This window comes from Gobio gobio, assembly GCF_949357685.1.
Source record: "Gobio gobio genome assembly, chromosome: 18".
Classification (NCBI taxonomy): domain Eukaryota; kingdom Metazoa; phylum Chordata; class Actinopteri; order Cypriniformes; family Gobionidae; genus Gobio; species Gobio gobio.
The window spans coordinates 20082763-20104549 of NC_137111.1; the positions used below are offsets into that span (position 1 = coordinate 20082763).

A 21787-nucleotide genomic window follows, 5' to 3' on the forward strand; every position below is an offset into this window, starting at 1 on the left:
ACAGATAGACAGATAGACAAGATAGATAGATAGATAGATAGATAGATAGATAGATAGATAGATAGATAGATAGATAGATAGATAGATAGATAGATAGATAGATAGATAGATAGATAGATAGATAGATAGATAGATAGATAGATAGATAGATAGATAGATAGATAGATAGATAGATAGATAGATAGATAGATAGATAGAGTTACAGACTAATAGAACGATAGAACAATCGACAAAATGATAAATGGAATGAAAGACAGACAGATAAACAGACAGATAGACAGATAGACAAGATAGATAGATAGATAGATAGATAGATAGATAGATAGATAGATAGATAGATAGATAGATAGATAGATAGATAGATAGATAGATAGATAGATAGATAGATAGATAGATAGATAGATAGATAGATAGATAGATAGATAGATAGATAGATAGATAGATAGATAGATAGATAGATAGATAGAGTTACAGACTAATAGAACGATAGAACAATCGACAAAATGATAAATGGAATGAAAGACAGACAGATAAACAGACAGATAGACAGATAGACAAGATAGATAGATAGATAGATAGATAGATAGATAGATAGATAGATAGATAGATAGATAGATAGATAGATAGATAGATAGATAGATAGATAGATAGATAGATAGATAGATAGATAGATAGATAGATAGATAGATAGATAGATAGATAGATAGATAGATAGAGTTACAGACTAATAGAACGATAGAACAATCGACAAAATGATAAATGGAATGAAAGACAGACAGATAAACAGACAGATAGACAGATAGACAAGATAGATAGATAGATAGATAGATAGATAGATAGATAGATAGATAGATAGATAGATAGATAGATAGATAGATAGATAGATAGATAGATAGATAGATAGATAGATAGATAGATAGATAGATAGATAGATAGATAGATAGATAGATAGAGTTACAGACTAATAGAACGATAGAACAATCGACAAAATGATAAATGGAATGAAAGACAGACAGATAAACAGACAGATAGACAGATAGACAAGATAGATAGATAGATAGATAGATAGATAGATAGATAGATAGATAGATAGATAGATAGATAGATAGATAGATAGATAGATAGATAGATAGATAGATAGATAGATAGATAGATAGATAGATAGATAGATAGATAGATAGATAGATAGATAGATAGATAGATAGATAGATAGATAGATAGATAGATAGATAGATAGAGTTACAGACTAATAGAACGATAGAACAATCGACAAAATGATAAATGGAATGAAAGACAGACAGATAAACAGACAGATAGACAGATAGACAAGATAGATAGATAGATAGATAGATAGATAGATAGATAGATAGATAGATAGATAGATAGATAGATAGATAGATAGATAGATAGATAGATAGATAGATAGATAGATAGATAGATAGATAGATAGATAGATAGATAGATAGATAGATAGATAGATAGATAGATAGATAGATAGATAGATAGATAGATAGATAGAGTTACAGACTAATAGAACGATAGAACAATCGACAAAATGATAAATGGAATGAAAGACAGACAGATAAACAGACAGATAGACAGATAGACAAGATAGATAGATAGATAGATAGATAGATAGATAGATAGATAGATAGATAGATAGATAGATAGATAGATAGATAGATAGATAGATAGATAGATAGATAGATAGATAGATAGATAGATAGATAGATAGATAGATAGATAGATAGATAGATAGATAGATAGATAGATAGATAGATAGATAGATAGATAGATAGATAGATAGATAGATACCACCCACACTCAGCCAGTAAAAGCCCTTAGACTGACTCTTTTGGAAAGAGACAGAGTCTTTTTAAAGGGCACTTCCTCTGTATCTCACACTTAGAGCCCTGCATGCTGTCTGTTCAGTCCTTCACAAAGACAAACTCATGCAGCAGGAGTGATTGTGCAGGGCTCAGAGTCTCTCCAGAGGACCAGCCATCAGTGTCAGAGCAAATGCGGTGGAGGAATTCAGGCCTGTGGCTCACCGCCCTCCCGATTCCACCGCCTCAGCCTGTCAAAGTCCCTGTTCTCTTTCAGTCAATAGCATCACGGTCTGCTGATCCAATCCTTGACCTTCAGGTGACTGAACTCAGCTATTTACATCTGCCATCACTCTGAAAGTCTGCAAAGATCTTTAGAGGGAACAGAAGGGCTAAGAGAACTTTTATCGAGAGCATGCTTTTTTCCAGCTTTCATTCAGGCTCATCATTGAATATTTAAGAACGCAATATTCAATTAATCATTATTTAAAGTCAAATGTAATTTGCTTGTTCACAACTCCAGAGACTTCATTGTATTCATTTGAAATTCATTGGATCATGAAAAGTGGGTGTTGCATACAATAATGGAATCAAGCGGTTGGAGAAGAGGGGTTGAAAAATAAGGGGGATTTGTGATACAAATAATGGAACAATATTAAATTTGACAAAATATGATGAAAAAAATAGTTGAAACAAAATAGTTAAAAAACTAAAAAGATGCACACTATAACCAAGAATGTGCATTAAAAAAGTAGGGTCAATTATGAATTATATTAACTTTAAGAGTAACTTCAAATATAATCATTTAATGCAATAACTAACATAAACGTTACAAGGAGTAATGTATTTGTACAGCGTTAATTAACTTTTGTTAATGTAATTTAATAAAAATGTACATGCTCATGTTAGTTCACAGTGCATTAATCGATGTTAACAGATACAATTTTTGATATTTTGAGTGATATATGTTGAGATTAATATTAACTAAGATTAAGAAATGCTGTAAAAGTATAGTTCATGTTAACTAATGTAGTATATTAATGTTAACAAATTAAACATTTTTGTAGTGTTACCCCTAGTATTCCTCCTCCTCTTTGTCAAAAGTGATATTGATAACTAAAATAAAAAATATTAAAATGGTTTCTGTTCATTTAAAATAAATACATAATTAAATAAATAAATTAAAATAAAATAAAATTGAAATAAATGAAATGAATGAACGAAATAAATGAATGAATAAATAAATAAATAAATTAAAATAAAATAAAATAAAATAAATAAAATAATAATAAAATTAAATAAATAAATAAATAAATAAATAAATAAAAATAAAATAAATAAAATAAAATAAAATAAAATAAAATAAAATAAAATAAAATAAAATAAAATAAAATAAAATAAAATAAAATAAAATAAAATAAAATAAAATAAAATAAAATAAAATAAAATAAAATAAAATAAAATAAAATAAAATAAAATAAAATAAAATAAAATAAATAAAACTAAACTAAACTAAACTAAACTAAACTAAACTAAACTAAAACTAAACTAAATTAAATTAAACTAAATAAAAAGCTGCCTTGGTAACTAACTGAAATAAAATATAAGTTGAAATTCTTGATAAATATATGTTCATATATTAAGTTAATAAATAGGCTACTATAGTATATAAATAAAATAAAATAAAAACACTGCTCTGTGTTTGTTAAAACTGTCAAAAGTCAAGTTGTCTTAACCATTTTACCCAGCAGATTTACTGTTTGGATTAATATGCCATATGACACTGGGCTTCCTATTTCTCTCATCTCATTAGCATCATCTGAACCCTCTCTCCTCGTTCCAACAAACAAAGCGCAAAAACACATTGCAGCCGATCTGCAAAAGACAAAAAATAAATAAATAAAAACACGGGTGCAGAAAAAATAGCACTGAGTGACATTTCATAATTAGCACCCTTAGTGAGGTGCAGAAACAGGGCGATGGAGTCACATATCTAATAATCCCCTTGGCAGGAGTCGGGCTCTGCATTCGCATGGGGGCCGATCTTGGGCCAAGCCAATCAGACAGGCTGCAGACGGGGAGAGAGTTGCTGAGGCCACGCAGGCGGATCAGCCCACCCCCCTTCGGTCAGACTGGTGGGGGACAGAAGAGAGCATCCCTCTCCATGGCAACAGCGCTGGGCTGCTGAAGTGTGCAGGGAAGACAGCAGTGCGGGAAATGGCCGAGGCTGACGGCCATTAGATGAACCAGCACTGTTGCTGTGTCATGCAAATACAGTCAATTGTGCTGTCATATACTGTACATTTTCGACTGTCTTCTATTGTGTGCTCTTCTGCTGTATGGATTTCTACCACAAGTCATAAGTAAACATCCCACTACAATATCCTAACAGATATGAACATAGCACTTACCAAATAACTTTAACAGGTGATTTTCTTCATATATTTTTTTGGTTATGGTATGTTATAATATAAAAGCTGTTAATGTTATTTATTATTTATTTAACTTAAATGTATAATGTATATGATTTTTGTAGTAAATGTAAATAATCTAATCTAATCTAATATATAATCTAATATATAATATAATATAATATAATATAATATAATATAATATAATATAATATAATATAATATAATATAATTAATATAATATAATATAATATTTATCTCACTACTGTATGCAAACATATATAAAATAGGCCATTTTGACAAATAGGTGTGTGTGTGTGTGAGTAATAATAATATATAATATTTGAACTATGTTTATAATAATATAATATAGAATAGGCTCCAGCATCCCTGTAACCATACATAGGACAAGCAGTTTAATAATATAATATAATATAATATAATATAATATAATATAATATAATATAATATAATATAATATAATATAATATAATATAATATAATATAATATAATATAATATAATATAATATAATATAATATAATATAATTAATATAATATAATATAATATAATAAATATAATAAATATAATAAATATAATATAATATAATATAATATAATATAATATAATATAATATAATATATAATATAATATCATTAATATAATATAATATAATATAATATAATATAATATAATATAATTAATATAATATAATATATAATTTAATATAATTAATATAATATAATATCATATCATATCATATCATATCATATCATATCATATCATATCATATAATATAATTAATATAATATTTATCTCACTACTATATGCAAACAGATATAAAATAGGACATTTTGGCAAATAGGTGTGTGTGCGAGTGTGTGAGTAATAATATATAATATTTGAACTATGTTTATAGTAATATTTATATATAATATAATATAATAATTTACTATTACTCTTCTTGTACAGTATATGGTTTAGGGTATGGAAGATACAAGTAAAAATATAGCTGCAAGCATATTACAATAGGCAAACTTAATCAAAAGTTATTAGCATTTTTGGAAACTGTATTATAACTTTTAATAATAATACTGCCTCGAAAGTTTTTGAGTACTGCCAGGGGCATGCTGCTTAAGAGACATACCGAATTTCGTAACGATACACCAATGCGTTCATAAAATATAGCATTTTTTGACAAAATTAAAAATGGCTGTCGCCCAAAATGGCTGATATGGGAAAATTGTCGTATGATTTGTCATGATGTCCCGAATTTAAAGAGACCAGTTTCGTGATTTTTGGCCAAAGCATTCAGAAGTTATAAAAAAAGCTAATTTTTGTATCTCCGGACCACTAGGTGGCACTGCGCCGAAACACTGCAGGTAGCCTCAGGTCATGGTTGCCATAACACATAAGTTTGGTCAGAATATGCTAAAGCGCTGCGGAGATATAGCTTCACATTCATTTTGGCGGGCACTTCGTCAAATTTCGTTGGCGCGTTATTCGAGAACGGTTTGACTAATTATCTTGAATCTACTTATGCCATCTTGAAACTTTTGTCAGCATGGTCTAAAGATGATCTGGTTCAATTTTCGTGAAAATTGGAGCAACGGCCCAAGTGGAGTTAGAAAAAGTAGATTTTTCATAAAAATTCAAAATGGCGCATTTTCTTTCTCGAATTTTCGGCAATCCAGTTTTCGGCCACTTGTGCCAAGGATTCAGAGGAAAAAAATATTTTGTTGCTAGCCAAATTTGCTATGGTGAACTGTCCTCTATCTCTGTGGCAAATTTCCCGCAAGCGGTTCTATGGGCTGCCATAGACTCAAGAGCAGAAAAAGAAAAATAATAATAATAGGAACGCAAATGATAACAATAGGTGCCTCTGCACCTTGGTGCTTGGCCCCTAATATCCCAATTCTATCTATAAGCAGTCAGTAAACCATCAGTTAATGAAACGAATGAACCTTGAGTTCTCCTTCATTTCAAGTTGTGAATTTGCGAGGCAGTCACAGCCTCTTCTCTTAAGCACTTCCTTTAAAAATGTTCCCTCTCTGCCCGAAAAGCACAGACTGCCATGAATCTGAGGTGTGAACTCTAGACTGGCAATCAAAGCTCAGGCAAGCTGACTCTAAAGAAGAAAAGACAAGACAGACAGACAAGATAAAATCCTGGGTGATCTTTAAACGTTCGAGCTTTCTAAGGTCAGTCATTTGACAGAGCCGGTGACAACCGTCTCAGATGTCCTTTAATGATTTGAGGATTTTGAAGATTCAATCCGTGACAAAGCAGAGGAGGAACGTGAATGGGAAACAGGTGACCGCCGGCTCCGGGGACTGCTTAAACCACACAAAACAACCAGCTACGTGACCTTATCTCTGAATACACTCCTGACTGAAAAACATATGACTTTTCTTTAAAAGCCTTGCGACACTACCCTACTGTAAACTCCATTAAAGGGCTAATTCGGTTGACACACAGCACCCCGTTTCACTCAAGGACACGTTTTACTCGGGTGAAAACATTAGACGAAGGAGCTCCAAAGCAGCTTACGTTTGACAGACAGTAACATTACCACTGTCTGCTAGGGAGGAATTACCAGTTCAGGCTAAGAGTAAAGAAAGAAACATTTAAGACACTCAATTTGGTCCAAAGCAATAATAATGCAGTTGGAGATTTCTGAAGAACATCCAGCTTAGCAGATTCCAAATCTCTCAGGCTGCTTTTACACTGTCTCTCAGAGAGTGAGAGGAGACAATGCCGTCACCGCTGACGGAAAGCATGAAGGCTGGACATATGCTGCCAATGCTGCTGCCACCAAGTGGATGTAGTGGATATTGCAGATATCCTTCCACCAATCAGCACAGCAGGGAGGTCGGTTTTTGGCAGAGGAGGTTTGATTTGACGCAGCCCAGCCTGTGGAGACAGGCACCTCTTTGACCTGACAATTACCTAAAGCATCTGCACTGGTGATGGCAATCGATTCGCTGAGGGCTCATCACACAATATACAGCCGCAGAGTGACACACAACACCAGATGTGACTATAATAAAGCAATCTCGACCCCAAAGCTTCAAAAACACACTTTCACAATGTTCAGACCCACCTGTTGCGCGTCCTCCCACTTTTCTCTGTTCTCCTCTTCCAGGAGATTGCTGATGATCTGAAAGAAATTCTGGGGAGAGAAGAAATTGTAGTTAGTAAAATGCTGCGGTCACAGGAAGAGACTGGGAACTTTATTTGTGAAGGATCATAACAAAGAAGGATCTCATTTCAGTCCTTATGCTTTGAAAGTTTAATATGCATCATTTATACAGTAAGAAACACTGTCGAACTAAAAAAGTGTGAACGTGAATTGCAACCCATTTTACTTTTTTACATTTACATTTACATTTACATTTAGTCATTTAGCAGACGCTTTTATCCAAAGCGACTTACAAATGAGAGCAAAAGAAGCAACTAGAACAGTCAACAGTCTTTTTCTGACTAAAACTTGGTTATTGAACTTGATTTGATCCATCAGGTGTTCGAGTGAACCTAACCTATTTAAAAAGCATTATAATCCTCATATATTTTTTACTTACGCCTTTAAGGTATATAATGCATGATATAACACACGGATATGGTTGCTGATAAAGAATTTTAAATAACATATTCAAATTTGTATGCAAAACTGTAGGTAACACTTTATTTTACAATGTCCTTGTTACACATGTTACATGTACTTACCATAGTAAATAGTGTATAATTACATGCAACTAACCCTCAACCAAACCCTAATCCTACCCTGACCCTATAGTAAGTACATGTAGTTGATTAATATTACTCAGTACTTAAAGCTGCAGTCCGTAACTTTTTGCGCTCTAGAGGTTAATAAACAGAACTGCATGCGTTTTGTGGAAGAACATTGCAGCTGGAGCTACTTCTCTCTGTTTATGTCTATGGCGAGTCGCGCAGGGACTGTGCTCCTCCGCAGCGGTTCCTACCAGACCGGTCTGAAATAGTCCCAATATAAAAACTTATTATAAGTGTACCATAGTGATTCAGGGTAAATGGATTCATGTTGTACATTCTCATTATATAGTTTTTGTAAATCTTGAATACAAAAAAGTTACGGACAGCAGCTTTAAATATATAATTACACTGTAACAATGACACCTTAAAATAAAGTGTAACCAAATTGTATTAGCTGCAATTATTCACGACAAATCATGAGGCATCATGAACGACTGAATTCATTCAGAATAACTTCATAATATACTTTATAAAACTTTGATGCGTTTAGATCACTGCACAGCACCCACAGAACAGTGTTCTGTATGTCAAGGACTATATACTACAACGGAAGGATAATGAAATTGCATATTAAAACACATTTGTAATGAAAACTGTGCTCTTAATATTTTTTATGAAGCATTACAAAAAGCAATAATGTCCTTGAGGGGGACTGTATTCATAAAAATAGCATGGTTTTTGTACCTATTAAATATATACAGGCTATACAAGTATTAAATTGGCTTTGAATTGTAATTTTCCATAGTCCTCGAAAAAGCAAACAAGAACTAGTTCTAACCGGGATGTTTGGCAAAGAAAAACTATTCCCTGAGAAGGCAATAATAGAGAATCTCCTCTGCATTTTAAAAGTCTAAACAAACAGTGTCTTGAGGAATTACACAGAGGATCCCAGCACTGATTTACACGCAGATGATGGGATATGTCCAGCAGCCTCGGCTCTGAAACACACCTGGGATTTCCTGCTGCTTTCAATTCAGGGATTGGTTGATCTTTCCTAAGCACTCGTATGTGCACGGAATTACAGGGGAAGAAAAGAGAGCGCCGGTCGAGTTTGAAGGCGCCTGGGAGAGCCGTCTACTCTAAGACTGGAAAGAGAGCTGATGTTTGCTGCGGTGACTGGGCTGAATGAGATATCCAGCTGGACGTGTGCCTGTCTTCTTTTTTTTGTTTGCTGCTCTGCCTCTGTGCCACGAAAGGCAGGAGAGAGGCAGCGTCTTGGCTCCGGCACGCTTGTTTTTCTACTTGAATGCTTATGCTCCCTCTGGTGGTAATGCGTCCACTTAAACACAGCATTAATACGTTCCAAAACACACAACCCACCCCGGCACACATGCGTGGGGAGGAGGGGCTGCTCCGGTTCACATCAGGGCTTAGATAAAACCTCCCACACCAACCCAACACACAAACATACACGCACAAAATCACATTACACTCCGTATTATGTAAAAAAAAATACCCAGATTCTCACAAACAGGTCATGAGAAATCGGTTTATTTCGGCATTGGGAAGGTTATGACAAGGCTTTGAGATAGAATGAGATAGACTTAGGGACTATCTCTTATCAGCAGCTGGCGCACGGTGTCACAATCCCATAAGCTCTCTTTGAGGGGCGAGAATGGCGAGATATTTATCAATCAGGGTCCCGAGTAGTGACATTGCCGTTTTGAAGGTGCTGTTTGTGATTTCAGATGCTTTGCTAACTTCCGCCATTTTGCTAACCTTAACCAAACGCATTTATCTGGAGAAAGCTGTCAGCATTCCCATTCATCTCAATTGCGGTTCCAGCACGCCACTCTTCAGAAACACGTGACTGGTATGCTGGAGGCGAGTATTTTAGAGTCAATCACATTGCCATGTAAATACCATGTGACTAATTTAAACTATGCCATGTGGCTGATAGAAGCTCCTCACTAGTGACTAAATATAATTGGACTAAATGCTTTTATTAACCCTTCAAAACATCTACTTTCATATGATTAAATATTTTACATTTATTCGATCGTTCAAAAGTTTGAGGTCGGATTTTTTAATGTATCTGAAGAAGTCTCTTATGCTCATTAAGGTTGCATTTATTTGATCAAAAATACAGTAAAAACTAATATTGTGAACAATATTGTATATATTATTATTTAACTGGTTTCTATTTAAAAAATTTAATTTATTCATGTAATGGCAAAGCTGAATTTTCAGCATCATTACTCCAGTTTCAGTATGATCTTCAGAAATCATTCTAATATGATGATTTGGTGATAAAAAAAAATTATTATTATTATTATTATTATCAATGTCGAAAAATAGCTGTGTTAGAAATAGAAACAGTTATACTTTTTTTTTTATCCTTTGATGAATAGAAGGTAAAAAAGCATCTATTTGAAATATAAACTTATGTAACATTATATATATCTCATTTAATATTTAATGCATTCTTGCTGAACCAACATTTTTGAATGCTTGCAAAAAATATAAGAACAAAAGTCTTGTAGTCAGGACATTTTATTTTATTTTATTTACTTTCAACCTCCATTACCAACATTCAAGACTCAAGATGACCACAATGTCTTAATTAATACTATTATAAGATGCATATAGGCTTAGAGTTTGTAAAAAATTTAATAATAATAAATAAATAAAAAACAGCAACAGCAACATTGTTTTCTCTTTTACCTGAACGTCATCAGAAGAGGGTTCATAGCTGGCCCTTTTGAACGTGTCAGTGACATTTCGAAGAATCTCCACCGAGGAAAGAAGGTCGCCTGCATAGAAATTGCGTCTCTGGGTGAGGTCCAGGAGGACCTTCGTAACCTGGGACATGCCGTCCCCTGCCAGATTCCTCTGACCTTTAGCAAGGTGCCCCTGGACCTGAAGACAGACACATGGAAAGAGACTGGGTTCTGTGTGTCCTTCAAAGACTGTAACACTAACAGAGTCCTGCTCATGCGACAAACATGAATGAAGTTGTGGTACACAGAACTACCATTAGTATTTCAATATGAAGATGTGTCATTTCTGTTCCTCAAGTAATATTAAACGGAACTGGTTATAATGTACCTCAAACACTCTGCAGTTGCAAAAGGTGCTCAAAATGTGTTTAACCTGTTGCAATGCAGTTGCTAAAGTGTTCAAAATGATCTATGGAACATTTACACTCCTTTTTTCATCACCAGTCTGGTCAAAAATAATAGCACTCCACAAATAACACCCTTCCTCAAAAAGCAGAGCAATTTGAGGTATCAAAATTGTTCAAAGTCTCGAACTGAAGTACTATTATGAGTAAACACTACTAGTTATCCCATCTTCCATCTTCCACAGGTACCATTCAAAAGTTTGGGATCAGTAATATTATATATATATATTTGCTATTTCACTTCCTCCTTGTCCTGCCACAACCCTCACAAAATTCAAATGGAATTGCAATCCCCTTTGCACTGTCAACTGTCAATCAGTCAACTGTCAATCAGTCTTGAGGACGGGTTTATTGATATAATGGTAGACCAAGTGGTGGGCTATTTTTTCAATAAAAACCGGCCAACAAGTAAAAAATCCAGAATTGGTTTATGTTCACCTGGCAACCAGAAAAAAAGAAGCAAAAAGAAAACCGCAGTGTCTGCAGTTGGCATGTATCAAATGAACACCATCATCCTAGTTCCAGCTGCCACAGTTAATTATCTTGAGTTAAAATCAGAGAATCTATAGAAAGTTGACATGATGTGTGTGGTGTGTTGTCTATATGACTCTGTGCTCACGATCCAAGCGATCAAAAATTTAAAAAAGAATATTACATTAGTAGTGACATTCAATCGCACTTCATGTTCGTTTCGTAGGAGGATGCTCTGAATTCTGTTAATTTCAGAATTTTATTCAACCTTATTTCATATTCATTCAACTATATTTGTATCTTTATTTTGACATTTAAAACATTTTCAGACATACACATGCTGCTTAGGTGTGGGGTTAACAGATGCATCTTCATTTCTTCTTGACAAGTTGCTTGCAACCAGAGCAGTCTTCTTTTAGTTTCTTTTTGTTTGGTTGGCAGATGATAAAAGCTTTGTTTTACGACATGTTTTTGATGCAAAAATAGACACCTTTTTTTTAGATATTTACCCATTTTCCTTATAGGAATGAATAACGATAAAAACTGTGCTGTTTTCCACATCTAGAGGGCGTGGCCTACTTTCCGACTATATCAATAAACCCCGCCCTCAAGACTGATTAACAGTTGACTGTGTTGGGTATTGTGATTCCATTTGAATTTTGTGAGAGTTGGGGCAGGACGGGAGAAAGTGAAATAGCAAATGGGTGATTTTCTATTGCTATTCCAAAATGGCAGGGTCATAACTCATAAGTCATTGTAAATGCAATTGCAAACGGACTTTGTGTTTCCATTTGAAATTTGGCAGACATGTTCAAATCAGGCGTTTGTGTTTCCAATATGTCACAACGCATGCGTGCACAAATTGAAAATGCAATTCCTTTTGAATATTGTCCGGGATATCATTCCATATTCTTGAGCTTCAAATCAGTTAATTTAAATTATAATAATATTACACATTATTACTGTATTTTTACAGTTTTTTTTTCTTTCTAATAAATGCAGCCTTGTTGAGCATAACATTAAAACATTATAACATTTCTGACCCCAAAAGTTTGAACAGTACCTGCCCCAAATTTTAAACTTGGATAAGAGCATCAAAAATGACACACTTCACCACAAAGCAACAGGCCAATGAACAAACATGCATATATCAAGTTGACATGATGTCCCACACTGACTCAAAGAAAGAGACTGAAGAGCCCAGAAAGAAGAGAGAGAGAGAGAGAGAAAGAGAGAGAGAGTGTGAGTGTGAGTGTGTGTGTGTGTGTGAGTGTGTGTGTGTGTGTGTGTGTGTGCGCGTGTGTTTCTCTATCCCGGTGGGGACTTCAATGGGTAGACTTAGGGGTAGTGCTAGTGTAAGGGGAGAGGATATACAGTTTGCACTGTATACAAACACTATACATACCATTACGTCTATGGAGAGTCCCCATAAAGATAGTAAACCAGACGTGTGTGTGTGTGTGTGTGTGTGTGTGTGTGTGTGTGTGTGTGTGTGTGTGTGTGTGTGTGTGTGTGTGTGTGTGTGTGTGTGTGTGTGTGTGTGTGTGTGTGTGTGTGTGTGTGTGTGTGTGTGACAAAATGTCCAAAATCCAAAATCTTTGTCCTTATGGGTACATTTTTTGTAAAAATGCTGCAAGTTTTGTGTGTTAGTTTTCGTGTTATGGGTACATTTTTTGGTCCCCATGAGGAAAACAGCTTAAACATCATATTGTTGTATAAATCATAGTGATGTTTTTTGAAAATGTAAAAATGCAGAACGTTTTCTGTGATGGGTAGGTTTAGTGTAGTGGGATAGAAGATATAGATTGTACAGTATAACAATCATTATGTCTATGGAAAATCCCCTTAAAACATGAAAAAAATGTGTGTGTGTGTGTGTGTGTGTGTGTCAGGTTTTGCCTACACTGACCAAAGACCAAAAGCTCCCAACAGGATAATAAAACCTGACCAAGGCAGCAGACCCCACAAGGGATGTGATTTAATACAAAATAATAAATAGTGCCTTAATTAATTTTTAAAAAGGCAAAAAGGTGAGAATGCTAGGGGATGGAAAATATCATTACCTCAGTATAAAACCTACTTCAATGGAAAATCTCCTCTATGCTCTTTCTGTGTGCGTGTGTGTGTGTGTGTGTGCGCGAGATGCATCTAAAGCTTTACTTGGCAATAACACAACATGCACTGAATTTGAGAAAGACTCGGATAAGAAGAGGAAGCGGAAAACAAAAAGAATGAAAATCATTCATTTGTGTCCAGCAGGTGCGTTCCCAGAAAAAGCTCCGGTGGAGCTGGAACAACCATCTTCAGGATTTTACAGGAAATTAGAGCGAGTCCTCCATTAACGCGAGGTCTCGAAAACTGCAATACCAGCGGTTTAATTTGCCTTTCCGATGATAGCAGTTTATCTTGCAGACCTGCGTGGTGGTCTGGGGTGCTGGGTGGGGAGGTACTGGTGGAAATAGTTTGGGTGATCGTGACGACTGCAGGGATAATTTATGGCACGTCACAAACAGAAGCAGAGCGCAGGAAGCTGACTTTGCACCTACTGATTGCTGCAAGTATCTGTATTCATTTGCAATGCATCGAGCGTAGCTGGGTTGCTCCCAATAGGCCACCCCGCGGTGATCCAGTGAGCAGCGTCGACTAGTGGTGCCTGCAAAGAAGGAGGAGGGAGAAAAGAGATACAGAGACAAAGAGAGAGAGAGAGAGAGAAGGGGTTTATACTCGTTCTCGCAAGTCTTTTTTCCTTTTTCATTCCACCTGCCAACCCACACATCTTTCTGTGAGAAGAACGCAGGGATAAAAGCAGCAGCCTTCATCATCATCTAGATGCGGCTGCTGCCAGATCACATGCGCTGCACATGTGCCACTGCATTATATGGGTGCAAACAAACAAAACTGTAATTACATGCTTTAAAAGGCTGGTCATAATTCCCGCTCATAAAAATACGATGTTAACCGACGGTAGCTGTCATGCACCGATTTGACTTTTTTGTTTTTGGCGACTGCGAATGGAACCCTGCAACCTGAGATATCAACAAGACTGCCACCCACACGTGGGAGCGAATAAACAAACGCATAGAAACAAAATTTCTCGCCTCCGATCCGTCAGAGCATGTCTTACACGTACCGTCTCGCATTAAATACGCGTCCTTGCCTTTTGAAACAACCTCACCACACCCACCCGCACCCCTCTACCAAGCACGTCTTATCAGCTCTTGTTCCAACACGGTTCCACCTCCTGCTGCCCAGCCAACAGCGTAACACACTCGGCCCACCTGAGACGCAGCTGCAGCCAGCCGCCTGCCCCCAAGCTGAGGCATCCAAGCAGGGACATCCAGCCCACAGATCACGGAAAACTCCCACAGAGCCGGATCAAAGCGGACATTCTCAGATCTCGCCATTAAAACACATGGCACCGCAGAGGGGCCTAACCAGATTTAATCTCACACACACACACACTTGCCCGAAGATCACACAAACCTCATCCAATCGCGCTTGTGCACAAAAATAGGACAAAGCAAAAGTGAAAAGTTCTCATCCTGCGTGGTGTTTTATCGCCAATCTTTCCTTTCATTCCCAATTAATCGTCCCCCAAAAGCTTCAACTATTTCCAACTGTTTGATTTTTGTTGCTTTCATTGCAATGAGGACGGAGTTTAATTTAATTCCAGCCTCATAATGAATGAAGATATTCCAGCATTTCATGCTGCTGGCGTCAGATCCCACTCCAGTGCTTTTGCACAAGCCGAAATTCCGACGTGGGTTATGCGGAAAACAAACAAACAATGTAAATCTAACTAATTCCACCCACAGGTTGACACACCGTCTCTTTTATGTATAAATGATATAATTAAATGTTCTCAACCCCAAGAAAAAATACAAAAGTACATCCGGGCCTATGGTGGCAGTCCTCCCACATATAGAAACAGATCCACAAAAGACATTAATCCATCTATACACGCATTTGCAGTCAGCCTCTGCTCGGACTGCTCGCTGTTATCGGAGTTCGTGGCGCCTGCATTTTTTATTTTTCCTCCAGCACCTGCACTTTCAAGGACATTGTAGTGGTGTACCGGAGCATTTTCACAACAGGAGATAGCAGGAAGTTACAGGAGCTCAACAGAGAACAGTACAGCACCTTCTGCCATTTTCAGACCACAATCGGTAGGGCTCACACCTCAGACCGGTCCGAGGAGAGAGAGAGAGAGAGAGAGAGAGAGAGAGAGAGAGAGAGAGAGAGAGAGAGAGAGAGAGAGAGAGAGAGAGAGAGAGAGAGAGAGAGAGAGAGAGAGAGAGAGAGAGAGAGAGAGAGAGAGAGAGAGAGAGAGAGAGAGAGAGAGAGAGAGAGAGAGAAAGGACGCCGTATCTCGAAAAAGAATATGCAGGATGGAGAAACGGTTTCTCTCTTTTCTATATTTTTCCCCTTTATGTCTCCGCTGCAGAAAGCGGCCTCGCAAAGAAGTTGACAAAATGCTGGAGGGTTCAATGGTATGCAAATGGCAAAAATCTCTAGGTACACACAGCATAAGCCATTTAAAGGCATTCACAGCAGTGCTGAACACACTAGTCAGAAACATTTGTCATCGTAGCCTTCTGAATTTATGAATAATTTCAACATCACTGAAATAAATGCACTGCAAAAGAAAAGCAGAACAAAAAAACATAAGCTGTGTTCTTTTTCTTTTCTTTTAAAAGCATCTGGGACTTTTCTCCTTTTGTGTCTTTGTGTTTGGCTGAGGGCTCTTCAACCGCTGACTGCGGCGGCTTTTCTTACCCGTGGCGTTGGGCGGGCACCTGTTGAAGGCCAGTTCCCCAGAGGGTGTTCTTCTCCACAGCATGGACACAGCATAGTCCTCCGGGCATATTTCATAAGGAGCTATGGTTCAGGAATAGAAATACATATTTAGACACATTTTTAGTCGAATTTAATACAGCTTTGTTATTTATAGGACATTTGAGAGAGGACAAGTACATGATGAGAGATGGAGAATGGGGAAAGGGATCAGAATATGATTAATTTCACATTGCCCAGATATGAATACCATAACATTTCCGGTCATTTAATTGCAGCAATATTACGGAGCCGTGTACATGACATGCAGAAAAAAATATGTATATCGTGGCCACACATTAACAATTTTTTCCCATGAATTAACACCTCAAACTCATTGGTGTGCTGGTCAATACGTTGGAACGTTTACTAATTTGTGAATCATGCATACCATATAATAATTTGTTCCCATGCCATGTTGTACTAAGTGTTCCCTTGTTTTAGTTCAGTCAAAACAAGAGAAAGTAGTTCAACGTGGCCATGATTGAACTAAAATGAGTGAACGAATTACTAAATTGTAGCTACAATTTACTAAAAGGAGAGAACAAATTCTTAATTTAAGGGAGCAAATTCTTCATTTGTGACCACGATAAATATCTTTGTCTGCACATCATGTGCAATACAATATAATATACACCGATCAGGCATAACATTATGACATTCTAACTCTCCTAATACTGTGTTGGTCCCCCTTTTACTGCCAAAACAGACCTGACCCGTTAAGGGAATGAACTCCACTAGACCCCTGAAGGTGTGCTGTGGTATCTGGCACCAAGATGTTAGCAGCAGATCCTTTAAGTCCTGTAAGTTGTGAAGTGGGGCCTCCATGGATCGGACTTGTTTGTTCAGCACATCCCACAGATGCTCGATTGGATTGAGGTCTGAAGAATTTGGAGGCCAAGTCAACACCTCAAACTCGTTGTTGTGCTCCTCAAACCATTCCTGAACCATTTTTGCTTTGTGGCAGAGTGCATTATCCTGCTGAAAGAGGCCACAGCCACCAGGGAATACAGTTTCCATAAAAGTTGTGTACATGGTCTGCAACAATGCTTAGGTAGGTGGTACGTGTCAAAGTAACATCCACATGGATGGCAGGACCCAAGGTTTCCCAGCAGAACTTTGGCCAAAGCATCACACTGCCTCCCCCGACTTGCCTTCTTCCCATAGTGCATCCTGGTGCCATGTGTTCCGCAGGTAAGCGACGCACCCAGCCATCCACTTGATGTCAAATAAAATGTGATTCATCAGACTAGGCCATCTTCTTCCATTGCTCCGTGGTACAGTTCTGATGCTCACGTGCCCACTGTTGCCGCTTTTGGCGGTGGACAGGGGTCAGCATGGGCATCCTGACTGGACTGTGGCTATGCAGCTGCATTCGCAACAAACTGCGATGCACTGTGTATTCTTGCACCTTTCTGTCAGAACCAGCATTAACTTCTTGAGCAATTTGAGCTACAGTAGCTCGTCTGTTTGATCGGACCACTCGGGCCTGCCTTTGCTCCATGACCCTGTCGCCGGTTCCCCACTGTTCTTTCCTTGGACCACTTTTGATAGATACTGACCACTGCAGCAGACCGGGAACACCCCACAAGAGCTGCAGTTTTGGAAATGCTCTGACCCAGTCATCATTTTTCGTGCTTCTAACACATCAACTTTGAGGACAATGTGTTCACTTGCTGCCTAATGTATCCCACCCACTAACAGGTGCTGTGATGAAGAGATAATCAGTGTTATTCACTTCACCGGTCATAATGTTATGCCTGATCGGTGTAAGCATGCATGTATAATATGTATAATGAACATACACAATTATAATTTTTAAGAGTGTATTATATTATATTATATTATATTATATTATATTATATTATATTATATTATATTATATTATATTATATTATATTATATTATATTATATTATATTATATTATATTATATTATATTATATTATAATTGAATACAAATAGAAATCGGAAAGTTAAATAAAAAATCAGAATGTTCGAATATGTTGTAAAGAAATTGGTAACACTTTACAATATCTCATGTGTTAATATTAATGCATTAACTAACATGAACTAACAATGAGCAATACATTTGTTACAGTATTTATTAATCTTTGTTAGTGTTAGTTAATACAAATCCAGCTGTTCATTGTTTGTTCAAATTACTTCACAGTGCATAAACTAATGTTAACTATTACAACATCTGATTTTAATAATGTATTAGTAAATGTTGAAATTAACATTAACTAAGATCAATAAAGTCTTTAGAATAATAGAAGTATTGTTAAATCTTAGTTCATGTAAACTAGTAATGTTAACTATTGAAACCTTATTGTAAAGTGTTACCAAGAAATTCATGTTCCATTTATATTTGTCTACAAAAACAATTTAAAGCATTAAAAATTATAAGAATGATAAATTCAGTCAAACGCAATTACATCTGGAGTTTATATAACTGTACACACAACATACCTATGAGTGTATGAAAAAATACATGTATATGCATGAGCATAAAGCACTGTTTCCATGGAGACTGTTTCTAATACTAGAGAATAGGATGACATCATTTATGTGACATTAAATACCCATTACTGGTCAAAATTGTGTTGATCATTCCTGGCTGGAACATACAATTACGGTATATGTTAATTATTTCCAGCGCAAAAACAGGCATGGAAAAGATAATTATCCCGGCACCCGTCTCTCATTCAACCCTCTTTGCCCATTCTGGCATAATTGACTCTTGGGGCTCAATTATTTGCAGGGTTACCTGGGCAACGCTGCTCACTGCATCTGCGGACCTCCTCCCCGCTGCCATCGCATGGCTGCCCCGTGACCGCCAGCCCCTGGCATATGCGTACCCTCCGCTGCCAACCACCGTCACAGGACTTTGAACACCCACTCCATGGTGCCCATGCGTTCCACTGTCCGTTAGCTAAAAGACAAAAGACAGATAGACAGACTGTCAAGTCAAATCACATTTATTTATATAGCACTTTATACAATATTTATTGGAGGCCAGCTAGTAAGAGTGACTGACACTAGAGACTGCGTTCTTAAGTGTCCTTGTTAGCGCGCCTGCCTCCCATGCTCGGGAACGGCAGTTCAAATTCCGCTTGGAGCAGTGTGAGTTGAACCGGAGGGGTTATATTGGTGTCGTGACCTGGATTGAAGTGAAGTTTAGGGTTGTGAGTGTGACAGTGGCCCACTAGTAAGAGCTGTGTGAGTAAGTCTCACTCCCCTGGCCTCCAAGAGTGGCACTAGAAACTGGCGCTAGAGGCTGCAGTCTTGAGCGTCCTTGTTAGCGCCTGTCTCCCATGTCAGAAACTCCGGTTCAAATTCTGCTCGGAGTGGTGCGAGTAGAACGGAAGGAGTTAAAATGGTGCCGTGACCCAGATGGGAGTGAGGTTTAGGGAAGTGAGTTTGACAGAGGCCAGCTAGTAAGAGCGATGCTAGTAAGCCTCATTCCTCTGGCCTCAAGAGTAGCATTAGCGACTGACGCTAGAGACTGAAGTCTTTAGCGTCCTTGTAAGCATGCCTGCCTCCCATGCCCGGAAACGCTGGAGCAGTGGGGGTGAGTGAAAACGGAGGCCAGCTTGTAAGAGCTGTGTGAGTAAGCTTCACCAAAGTCTTTTCCCTCGGCGGCCATCTTTGAAACGCCTCTAGGGCTTGCAAGTGCAGCTCTTATTTCTTTGAATAAGGAAACAACAAATTCTCCAAAGCTGTTTGCGAAGCTTATGATTCAATTTCATATTTGAAAACACCAAAGAACAACTGTCTCATACATTTTGTTTCTAAATGTAGGAATCATGACAAAATTGTTTTATTTTTTCAACCTGGACAAAGCTAATGCGCATGCGTCTGAGAATGCTGTCCATTTCTATAGCAAGCTTTTAACGGCATCTGCAGTGACGAGATGACTTTTCTAATCAACTATTGGCTCTTTCTTTTAGAAGGCGGGGCTTATTCGCCATATTGGGCATTGCACTTTCTTCCATTCATAAGTGATTGGAGTGCACCATCTTCCTATATATATATTAGGGGTGTAACGGTTCGTGTATTCGTACCGAACGGTTCACGGGGTGAGTTCCAAATGGAATCAGTATTCCCTATTTGATCATCCCTATGTGAGCAGGACACATGTGTACCGTATGTAGCAGTTTGGAATGCACTTGGCAAAGGGAGCGGCGTAAATTCCTCATTATCTTCAGCTGGGATGTTCCGGTGACAACGCAGCACAGTGTCCGTCAGCAGATCAGGGTTGCCAGATATTCACAACAAAACCCGCCCAATCGCTACTCAAAACTAGCCCAAAACAAGCCCAGTCTCATTTCAGTGGGGTTTTTTTTGGTAAAAATCTCTTATGGGGGGTAAAATATATGTCTTTTTGGCAGGGTTTCCTGCTGAAATACGCATTCCCGGTGCTAAATATCACACAATTGGGGTCGCTTCAACCTGCGGACATGTATGAACTTGGCAACACTGCAGCAGATGTCGCAGTTTTATCTGCATCATTTTCTTTTTTTTAGCCTAACTGTTGCAAATAAAAATAAATTTTTTTTATTTTAAAATGTTTATAAAAATATGCTTTGTAATACTGTATATAAAAAGTAATATAACTCTTAAAAATATGAATTGTATATTTATTTATGCTGGCGCTGCATTGTCACGGGAACATCCCAGCTGAAGATAATGAGGAAATTACGCCGCTCCCTTTGCCAAGTGCATTCCAAACTGCTACATACGGCACACGCGTGTCCTGCTCACATAGGGATGATCAAATAGGGAATACTGATTCCATTTGGAACTCACCCCGTGAACCGTTCGGTACGAATACGCGAACCGTTACACCCCTAATATATATATATATATATAAGTATATATATATATATATATATATATATATATATATAAAGTCTTTGGCCTCACTCCCCAGCCTCAAGGGTCGCACTAGCAACTGATGCTAGAGGCTGCGGTCTTGAGGGTCCTTGTTAGTGCCCACCTTCCATGCCAGAAAGGGCGATTCAAATCCCGCTTGGAGCGGTGCGAATAGAACCATAGGGGTTACAAAAATAAATAGTTTCAAAGCAGGAAAATAACAATCAATGATGCAAACTTCATCAAATATGAGACAAAGTCAAATTCTAAATTCTAAACCAGCTCTAAAAAGTAGTCTTTTTAGTGTTAGTTCAGTTCAATAACTGTGCAAAGTTTATCAATAATGAAAAAGTTCAATTCAGCTATAAGCAGCTCCACCAAAGGAAATAGTGTCATTATTCAGTCAGTTCCATGTTGATTCAATTCAGTTCAATAACATTGTAAAGTTTGTAA

At 37.2% G+C, this 21787-nt stretch overlaps 1 protein-coding gene across 2 annotated transcripts in view; it reads right to left on the bottom strand.

The window, feature by feature from the left end:
- adgrb3 (adhesion G protein-coupled receptor B3) overlaps window positions 1-21787 on the bottom strand; it is a 228406-nt gene that overhangs the window by 80648 nt on the left and 125971 nt on the right. For both annotated transcript variants that reach the window (XM_079843690.1, XM_079843689.1), the window contains exons 7-11: window positions 19227-19391; window positions 16401-16502; window positions 14171-14277; window positions 10694-10888; window positions 7341-7409 (exon numbers count right to left, since the gene is read on the bottom strand). In XM_079843690.1, the coding sequence (XP_079699816.1) occupies window positions 7341-7409; window positions 10694-10888; window positions 14171-14277; window positions 16401-16502; window positions 19227-19391 (638 nt within the window). The remainder of the gene's footprint in view (window positions 1-7340; window positions 7410-10693; window positions 10889-14170; window positions 14278-16400; window positions 16503-19226; window positions 19392-21787) is intronic.